The sequence below is a fragment of the Cryptotermes secundus genome, unplaced genomic scaffold, assembly GCF_002891405.2.
Source record: "Cryptotermes secundus unplaced genomic scaffold, Csec_1.0 scaffold4985, whole genome shotgun sequence".
Classification (NCBI taxonomy): domain Eukaryota; kingdom Metazoa; phylum Arthropoda; class Insecta; order Blattodea; family Kalotermitidae; genus Cryptotermes; species Cryptotermes secundus.
Genome location: NW_019718714.1, coordinates 4,242 through 15,304, shown reverse-complemented (window position 1 = coordinate 15,304; position 11,063 = coordinate 4,242). Strand labels below are relative to the sequence as shown.

General features: G+C 37.5%; 1 protein-coding gene across 1 annotated transcript in view; it reads left to right on the top strand.

Annotated features, from left to right (window-relative positions):
• Positions 1–7,927, top strand: part of LOC111864138 (zinc finger protein 614-like) — a 16,218-nt gene extending 8,291 nt beyond the window's left edge. The window contains exons 2-4 of the mRNA XM_023851184.2: positions 2,505–2,615; positions 5,350–5,611; positions 7,859–7,927. Of these exons, the coding sequence (XP_023706952.2) occupies positions 2,505–2,615; positions 5,350–5,397 (159 nt within the window). The 3' untranslated portion in view covers positions 5,398–5,611; positions 7,859–7,927. The remainder of the gene's footprint in view (positions 1–2,504; positions 2,616–5,349; positions 5,612–7,858) is intronic.
• Positions 7,928–11,063: the final 3,136 nt, after the last annotated feature.

The window sequence follows — 11,063 nt, the reverse complement described above, 5'->3', positions numbered from 1 at the left end:
AATAATTCTTGGTAAAAGTTTTATGAATTCTTTGAAACCTTTCAAAACCTGGTATATACAGTTGAGCCCATTTCATTAGTTCTGTAAGATTGTGTGTTTAGGGTGAAATGTTAGACGGCTGGCCGGAAGGCAAGGAGACAGAACCGCGGCTGACTCTTCGCATTCCTTGGCAGTCGAGCGAATTGTTTTTAGAAAAGACTGTTTAGGCATCAGTGGAAAGACCCGGTCAGGTTTCGCTTAGCGCGACAAGGCATGTCCGGCAAGATGCCGACCTCAGGGATTTCGCACGCGCAACTTTCGCAATTGAAAAAAAGCTGAATCTTGGGATTGAGAAAAGAGGCCGTTTCAGGCACTCTGTTTCTAGCAGTTGCCAGAAACGAACGAGAAAAAGCAAAGTGTGCCTGCGGAAGACCTGGGGATGGCGCCATTGCTCTTCCTGTGCTTCATGTTTAGCGCGGGTGAGTACTTGTCTGTGGTCGGGTCACTGATGGTTCAGTAGAACTTTTGGGTACATTATTTTGGTGGTTTAATGTGTTTTAGACGGTAAAGGTGTATAAGTGTTTCAATTTTATTATATATATTTCATTTTTGTTGTTGTTTGGATAACTCGAGTTTTTGTGACCCTCCCAGTGCAGCATGCTTTCCACAACGTAGGTTAAGAGATATCCACGGACGTCCGGTAGGGGGTGAGTACAGTCCATGCCCCATATCAGGGTACAACAAGTACTGACCCAAGTGACGAAATCTTAAATAAGCAAAGGTCTCACATTCGCACAGGATATGTGTGGCTGTTTCATTTTCTTCTTGACACCTCTCATAAGTGGGACTATCACTTTTTTTTTGCTACGGGGGTGGTAGTTAGTCCCGTGTACTGAGGCCAATTCAGGCTTATTGTATTCTGAACTTATTATTTTTGTGTAGACTCCCTCAAATCATATCATTTAATAAACTACACACATTAATATGCATACAATAATATATACAAATTATGCACGACCCAACAGCACCAGAGATTAAAAGTGGCAGTAGGAACACGGCTGTGAGTACAAAACATTACAGCGATAATATCCCTCGGGAGATGGTGTCTTCATTCCTCCATTTGCCAGGTGCCCGCAATTTCCAGCTATCACCTTAAATGTCTCCGCCTGAATCACAGGAGGACAATGGCGCACCATTAAATGTACGGAGATGCACTTTCCTTTAAGCTGCTCATCATGGACATGTATGGAGGAGTAGCGGCAGAGATCCACTCATGTTCTTATTTCCATCAGAAGAACGAGATATTTCAGGTACTCTCTTCGCCATCTTACGTCTTTAGAAATTTCTCTCTCGGATGCATTGGCCTTGAGACAGGTGGCTCCCCAGATCCGGTATCCATTTATTCTTTAGAATACCACACCGATCTCCTTTAAATACTCACTTCCCAGAGAATGGGTCATCTTTCTTTTAATACTGGAAACGTTATAAGAAACTAAATTAGAGCGTAAATGTATCCATAACCAATACCATACAGCGCTGCAGTAATGAATGTATTCATTTTCCGTCTTCCCCCATCCGAGATGAGTTTCAGTGAACCTTGCAGCTGCTTTGTGTTTCAGATTTGTCCCTTCAAATATTCTTTAACATGGAAGTCATAAAGGCTGGTGGTGTTCAACGAATTCTTCAGTCATTACAGCAAACACAGGGTCAATAATATTAAGCATACAATTTTCGCTTCCTTCCACACAACTTTCTGTCTACAACTCATTACTCAGAGCATAATTTCACTTTTGCTAAGATTAGGAATACTCGTGTGTGTGTGTGTGTGTGTATATATATTGGAAATTAGTTCGTGACATGACACATTCATTTCTATGTAACGACTAGATTAACGCGTCCAAATTTTAGCGAATAAACAAGCAACATGAAGAGCATAATTTGGAGCTGTTATTTATGTTGTTTATGCCAAGATTACACAAAGGAATAAAAGGATTCGATCTTGACAACCTGCAGTGACCTGAGGGTAGAAAGTCGAGTCAGTTGGTTGTCAAGACAGTTGTCAGCCGTTATGAAGCAGGAAAAAATAATGTTGGGGTCCGTTACCAAGCAACCAGTCTTATTGACATAGAAGATATCGCGTGTATTGTAGTGTGAAAGTCTAGTGCACGAGATAGCGACAGCGTCACGCATAATTTTTCTTACGATTTGTAACATTTTATAAGTCCACATTTCAATCGTAAACTAGGATCGGATCAACGGGCGAAATTACCCAGTGTTCTGATTTCTAGGAATTCAGCAATATGTAACATATGATTCACCTTTCTTCTAATGTGAAAGATTCTGCTGTCTGTGTACAGAGGACACCAGCACGTCCCCGCTACAAGTGCTATGACCCGGGGTGTGGGCTACAGTTCAACTTGCTTTCCCAACTGAGAACGCACATAGGCTGGCACAAGGAACGTAAGGGTTATGTTTGCACATGGACGGACTGAAAGATGCGGTTCGAGAAACATTCTCTCTTGCAGACTCACATGAGCACTCACACCGGAGAGAAGACTTATTTGTGTGAAACTTGTCACACGAACTTCACTACATCTAGAAATCTCGACAGGCATATGAAGATCCACGGTACACAGGCAAGTATACAGGAGATAAATAGTTTGTAACGTATTTACAATACACTGTTGAATTTCTGAATGAAGACAATTGTTACCTGCAACTTATAAAATAATTTTTTGCAGCAACAAATATGATTATATTTCCATCACATGATATATATTGTAGCGTGTTTTGTGTGTGTCACGCTACAAATAAACTTCGTGGGTCTCAGATTCCGTAGAACCTTTATTGATCTTTACTTATACACTCACACTCTTTACAATCATTACCACTTGCAGTGTCACAAATACTGCTTGCAATATCTCGGCGATGCTGGACTCTCTTCTCTGGCGGTTATTCTTGGACTGACTTCTTAGACGACTATCCCAGGACTGACTGCTTCTCGTCGAAGCCGGGCTATTTATAACCTTGGCCGCTGCTAGGCAAATGAATCCTCTTTTATAGCAGTGGAAACGTTGCTCTGTTGGTTCCGCGTTTCCTACGCAATGACCCATTGTTATCGCATTGTCACTGTGGGAACGCTTCGCGTATTCGTCGTAACCGTGGAGATTCGGTGTTGGAACTACAATAGAGCGATTGTTGTTTATTATGCAACGGTCTATTCTGGCGTTTCCACAGAAGTGACTCTTCTGGATTGTCGACACGTTACAATATGTAATGGCCGTCTTGTAGTGCACTCCATTTTATATGTTACTTCTTACTACATGTTTCGGCAACTTAGTCCCATTTTCAGGTTCGTTATTTACACTAATATATTAAATTGTTTCCCATCTTGTGTCTTTCATAAAATTATTTAGAAAGTACATAATTCGTCAACTATAATAAAATTTGTATATACTAAAATTTGTTAAGATTATAATCTTAACAAATTTGAATTAACAAGTTTGAATTAAGAAATATAGATGAATAATTATTCATCTATATTTCTTAATTCAAACTCGCGTATAGTATGGTTGGTCCACCATGGGAGTCGTTTCTGTGTGTACCTGCAATTCGAAAATGGTACTTATTATTATTACTTTCGACTTCTATCTGTTATGTGTTGTGTTGTAATGTTTAGTACTTACTGTGTCTGTGATGTTTCTTCCGTTTTGGCTGCGAGCGTTGTATTGTCGGATGTGTGTGTGTGTGTCAATTTAATAGTCTGTCATAACAAAACTATAGTTGTTTTTAATTAATTCCGTATATATATATGCGCGCGTGTGTGTGTGCGTGCTTGCCTGTGTAGCACCGGTCCATACCCCAATTAATATTTACACTCTGTTAAGAAGTGGGGATTGTGCGGAAAGATAAAAAAAAGTCCGTAGATTGAGGCGGTGTATTTGGTTTGTCAATAATAAAGCAAGTTAATTTACAATAAATTGTGGCTCATGACTTTCAGTACGACACTCGCATATCGGGCAGGAACTCGGAGACCAACAACTTCTAAATGGGAAGTTCAGAATTTGAAACAAGAATAAACTTGAATAATAAAGAGAACATGGATGCGATGCCTCCTAATATGTAAAGTGTGTAATTTTAACTATTCCAGAGAGAGAGATAACAGTAATGGACTTCAGGGGAAAAAACTATTAAAACAGAGGACGGCAAACCTCAGCTGGATACATTCACGCTTCTTGACATCAATCGACTTAATTCAACTAAAGACTAAGGACGCATATTCAAGTCTAGATTCATTTAATGCGCTGTACAATCTGAGCATACATTCTAGAGATGAGAAATTGAAAATACTGATACGACCCAGACTCAAGAGTTTAACAAATGAGAAAAAATATAACACGTCTGTGTATAAAACAATCCGTCAATAACGCAGAAATATGTACATTTTTCTTCCACTTATAATTTACCTCAACATGTTTCGAACTTAGAATAAAATCTTCAGGTTATTTTATTCTATTTTACATTATTAAGTGCACCACAACTTGTGATTTTAGAGCATATTAATGCATGTTAACAGTTTTCATATATAAAGACACCGAGAAGATGACCATCAAGGACCGAAACTAGTTGTGTTAAAGTATACATGGAAGAAAGTGGAATAATTTGTTGTGTTATTGACGTTATAATATGGCTTACTACAGGACGCTTAAATACAGAATTAGATAAAAAATATAATCGAAATTATCATAGAAATGAAGATTAACATAATAAGCACTTCCACAATTTTTATAGCAACGGTCCGCATTGTAGAGGATAAACACGTTTATAATCGTAGATCAGTACTGTGGTTCACTTGGTGATGGATATATTATTAATATTAATAATAATAATAATAATAATGAGAAATAAGAACAGTTTCTTATATCATATGCTGTAAAATTTAGACATAAAATAGTTATAAACTTAGAAACAATTTTCAAAATATGAGAATCGTGCCCATTAAGGAATATAACATTATATTATATTAGGATACTGCCACTATGTGTTTTGTGAGAAATTTTGTTTAACTGTCCATTGAATTCATATAATTTATGTAAATTTCCTAAATACATTCTGATTACGTCCAAGCATAGAGAGAAAAATGGAGTGACGTTTCGGAACAGAAAATTGTACCACTCAGTAGAGGTATTCAGAGATAACTTAAATCAGACATTGAGATAGAAAGGTACGTAGCCGACGTGGTGAAAATTTAGACGAATTATGCGACCGAGATAATAATTACTGAATACATTACGCAAGTACTGGAACATTGCTCACAAACGCATGAATAACCTTATCACAAATATTCATACATTTGAACTTTGTCTCCAGGAACACGTGTGCAAGAAGCCGGGCTGCGGAAAAAAAATTCACAAATAGAAGATATCTGATGAACCATATGCGCCGTCACGATGGAGCGAAGTCGTATGCTTGTAATTTTCCAGAATGTGGGAAGGCATTCAGCACCTCATACCAGCTGAAGCGACATAATAAAACCCACACCGGAGAAAAGCCATTTGAATGAGGCATTTGTAAAAAGTGCTTCTCCGAAACAAGAAATCTCAGAAAAGACATGAATATTCATACTCGAGAGGTAAGTTTCGTAGAAGAAAGTGAAGTCAGGATCTGGTGAGAGCAAGAAGTGGGACATCTCTAAATGAGCAATGTGCATGTTACAATTAATTTATCCATTGATCTCAACAACAAACAAGTTTATCTCTCCACGGTTTCCATAGAGCTGTCGTTAATTATAAGGGCAGTTAAAGTCGGATAAGGCTGGTCACGGTAGCCGAGCGGTTTAAGGCATGTACTGTCCTCGTGCGCTTGGAAACTGGGATCGTGGGTTCGAATCCTACTGAGGGCATGGATGTTTGTGTGCGTTTTTCTGTGTTTGTCTACAGGTAGAGGCCTTGCGACGACAAGATCACTTGCCCAAGGAGTCCTACCGTATGTGTAAGATCTAGAAAAACCGACGTGAACGGAGGTCATGGAGGTAGACCTAGCCCCACTGGGGCTGTGGTGCCAACGGGAAAAAAAGTCGGATAAGTCCCTTCATATAAGTACTTGTCAGGAGCAGGAATTGAATATAACTTGAGATTTCAAAATGAACAACATTTAAATTGATCCTGTTCTGCAGAACTATTATTATTCGTGTAGATCGATTTTTATTTCTATGTCTCTATCCTAGGAATGCCATATTGGATTGAGATGTTTCTTTGTTGCGTTACGAATTATTATCGAGGTGTTTTTACAGTTCTTGTAAATGTCATAGGACAACTGATTAAGTGTCGTGATGTATGGTGTTTGTAAAGTATAAGGAAGTATATGAGTGCAGGTCTCTGTAAATGTGTTTTCCTACATTCTACACTCATCGAAATTTACAGTCGAGTAGGTTGAAATCCTAATCCGGATTTACAAAACCTCGTGTAGGATTGTATGTTCTGGAGTAGAGCAATATTTATTTTTTAATATTCAATGCAAAATCACTTTTATATCGGGCAGGAACTCGGAGATCAACAACTTCTAAAGGGGAATTTCAGAATTTGAAACTAAAATAAATTCGAGTAATAAAGAGAGCATGGTCGCGATGCTTCCTAATATGTAGAGTGTGTAATTTTAACTCCTCCAGAGAGAGAGATAACAGTAATGGAGTTCAGGGGAAGAAACTATTAAAACAGAGGACGGCAAACCTCTGCTGGGTACATTCAAGCTTCTTGACATCACTCGACTTAATTGAATTAAATACTAAGAAACTATATTCAAGTCTAGATTTAATTAATTCATTCTACACGCTGAGCATACGTTCTAGAGAAGAGAAATTGAAAGTACTGGTACGACCTAGACACAAGAGTTTAACAAATGAGAAAAAATATAACACGTCTCTGTATAACACATTCCGTCAATAACGCAGAAATATGTACATTTTTCTTCCACTTATAATGTACCTCAACATGTTTCGAACTTACAATGCCATCTTCAGGTTATTTTATTTCATTTTACATTTTTAAGTTCACCACAGCCTGTGAATTTAGAGCATATTTATGCAATTTAACAGATTTCATTAATAAGACACCTAAAAATGACCATCTAGGGCAGAAACTTGTTGTGTTAAAGTATACGAAGAAGAAAGCGGAATAATTTGTTGTGTTATTGACGTTATAATATGGCTTGCAACGTGATGCTTAAATACAGGATTACGGAAAAAATATAATCGAAATTATCATAGAAATGAAGATTAGATATGAGGATTTTTATAGCAACTGTCCGGATTATAAAGGATTGAACAGATTTATAAACGCAGATCCGTAACTTGGTCTTCTTGGTGATGGATATGTTATTAATATTAATAATAAAACGATAAAAATAATGAGAATTTAAAACAATTTCTTATATTTCATGTAGCAAAAATTTTATATAAAATAGTTATAAACGTAGAAACAATTTTCAAAATATGAGAATCGTGCCAATCAAGGAATTTAACACTATATGTAATATTAGGATACTGCCACTATGTCTCCTGTGAGAAATGTTGTTTAACTGTCTATTGAATTCACACAATTTATCTAAATTTCCTAACTGGTTCCTGACTACGTCCTAGCATAGAGAGAAAAATGGAGTGACGTTTCGGAACAGAAAATTGTACCACTCAGTAGAGGTATTCAGAGATAACTTAAATCAGACATTGAGATAGAAAGGTACGTAGCCGACGTGGTGAAAATTTAGACGAATTATGCGACCGAGATAATAATTACTGAATACATTACGCAAGTACTGGAACATTGCTCACAAACGCATGAATAACCTTATCACAAATATTCATACATTTGAACTTTATCCCCAGGAACACGTGTGCATGAAGCCGGGCTGCGGAAAAAAATTCACAAATAGAAGATATCTGATGAACCATATGCGCCGTCACGATGGAGCGTGNTGAAGTCGTATGCTTGTAATTTTCCAGAATGTGGGAAGGCATTCACAACCTCACACCACCTTAAACGACATAATAAAACCCACACCAGAGAGAAGACATTTGAATGCGGCATTTGTAAAAAGTGCTTCTCAGAAACAGGAAATCTCAGAAAACACATAATAATTCATAGTCGACAGGTAAGATTCATAGAAGAAAATGAAGTCAGGATCTGGTAAGAGCAAGAAGTGGGACATCTCTAAAAAGAGCAATATGTATGTTCCATTCAATTTATCCATGGATCTCAACAACAAACATGTTTATCTCTCCACGGTTTCCATAGAGCTGTCGTTACTTATAAGGGCAGTTAAAGTCGGATAAGTCTCTTCATATAAGTACTTGTCAGGAACAGGAATTCAATATAACTTGAGATTTCCGAATGAGCAACATTTAAAATGATCCTGTTCTGCAGAACTATTATTATTCGTGTAGATCGGATTTTTATTTCTATGTCTCTATCCTAGGAATGCCATATTGGATTGAGATGTTTCTTTGTTGCGTTACGAATTATTATCGAGGTGTTTTTACAGTTCTTGTAAATGTCATAGGACAACTAACTAATTGTCGTGATGTATGTTGTTTGTAAAGTATAAGGAAATATATGAGTGCCGGTCTCCGTAAATGTGTCTTCCTACATTCCACACTCATCAAAATTTACAGGCGAGTGGGTTGCAATCCTAATCGGCATTCACAAAGCCTCGTGTAGAATTGTATATGCCGGGCTAAAGCAATTTTTAAATTTTACTATTCAATGCAAAGTCCCTTATTTATCGACTCGGAGATCAACAACTTCTAAAGGGGAAGTTCAAAATTTGAAACAAGAATAAACTTGAGTAATAAAGAGAGCATGGTTGCGATTCTTCCTAATATGTGGAGTGTGTAATTTTAACTACTCCAGAGAGAGAGATAACAGTATTGGACATCATGAAAGAAACTATTAAAACAGACAACCGAAAACCTCTGCTGGATACATTCAAGCTTTTTGACATCACTTGACTTAATTGAATTAAATACTGAGGACCTATATTTAAGTTTATATTTAATTAATGCTCTGTACACTCTGAGCATATATTCCAAGCACATATTCCAGAGATGAGTAATTGAAAGTACTGGTACGACTTAGACTCAATGGTCTGACAAATGAGAAAAAATATAACACGTCTGTGTATAACACATTCCGTCAATAACACAAATATATGTACATTCTTCTTTCACTTATAATTTAACACAACATGTGTCGAACTTAGAAAGCCATCTTCAGGTTATTTTATTTGATTTTATATTATTAAGTGCACCACAACGTGTGACTTTAGAACATATTTATGCAGTTTAGCAGTATTCATATAAAAGACACTTTAAGATTAAAACCTAGGCCGGAAAAAATTGTTATGTTATTGACGTTATAATATTGCTTGCAACGTGATGCTTAAATACAGAATTAGATAAACAATATAATCGAAATTATAAAGGAAATGAAGATTAGCATAATAAGCACTTCCACAATTTTTATAACATCGGTCCGTATTATAGAGGATTGAACACGTTTATAATCGTAGATCAGTACCTTGGTTTTCTTGGTGATGGATATATTAATAATAATAATAAAACAATAATAGAAATGAGAAACTTCTAACAGTTTCTAATATCCCGTGTAGTAAAATTTAGACATAAAATAGATATAAACTAAGTAAAATTTTCCAATTATGAGAATCGTGGCCATCAAGGAATATAACATTATATAATATTAGGATACTGCCACTATGTGTTTTGTGAGAAATTTTCTTTAACTGTACATTGAATTAATATAATTTATGTAAATTTCCTAAATATTTTCTGATTACGTCCAAGCATAGAGAGAAAAATGTAGTGACGTTTCGGAACAGAAAATTGTACCACTCAGTAGAGGTATTCAGAGATAAGTTAAATCAGACACTGAGATAAAAAGGTACGTAGCGGACGTGGTGAAAATTTAGACGAATTATGCGACCGAGATAATAATTACTGAATACATTACGCAAGTACTGGAACATGCATGAATAACTTTACCACAAATATACATACATTTGCTCTTTGTCTCTAGGAACACGTGTGCAAGAAGCCGTGCTGCAGAAGAATATTCACAAATAAAAGATATCTGTTGGACTATATGAGACGGCACGATAGAGTGAAATATCCCAGCGACCAGCAACCAGCGTATGCCTCCAGCTGCCCTCCCTACTCAGACCTCGCCTGCTGTACCTGCTGGGACGAGCACGTACTACAGGGATGTTGCCATCGTTGGGGTTTCACCCTCTGGGCCTACAGTGCCTCCTCATTCTGACTTATTTAAAACCGTTAGGTACAGAAATAGGACCACCACCTCCACCGCAACCTCTACCACCACTCCTGCTGAAAGTGCCCTTGTCAACAAGGTTAACCTTCGTGGAAAGACCATCATCGAGATTAGTAGCTGGCAATCCTTGCCAGTCGTCAAAAAAGCTGAAAGATCTAAGGCACTATTTGTCTCTCGGTTTAGCCCCGAGGTTACTGCTGATGATGTACACAAATCATTGAAGGAGCAATTGAGTCTAAAACAGTTGGTCTGCACCAGAAACAAACTAAATTCAACTCGTACTCTTCCTTTCATATTTCTGTATTGGAAGACGAATTTGCTCTAATAAATAGCACTGGTGTCAGGCCTTCTGTTTGCTTAATTGCTCTAAATTATGGTAAACGTACCGCGGACTAGATATTTACCCCCAGCACACCTGAAGCTGCAGCTCCCGCTGCTGCTGTTAAAACTGCAACAAATCCAGCGGGTAACGATGGGGCTAACGGAGGGAGCTCGACATCCACATAAACATGGCCTCTTTCAGTGATGCGAGCACGAGTGGTTCGGCAATGTCACATGCGAATTTCGGTGCTGTCTTGGTATTTACTATCAAAATGTTAGAGGTTTCAGGACCAAACAACTTGAATTTTATGACAACGTGTGCCTCTCCAAATTCGACATAATTTGACTTTCCGAGACATGGTTCAGCTACCTGAGCTACGATCACAATCTGTTTCCTAACCATTTCACCGTTTACCGGACTGACCG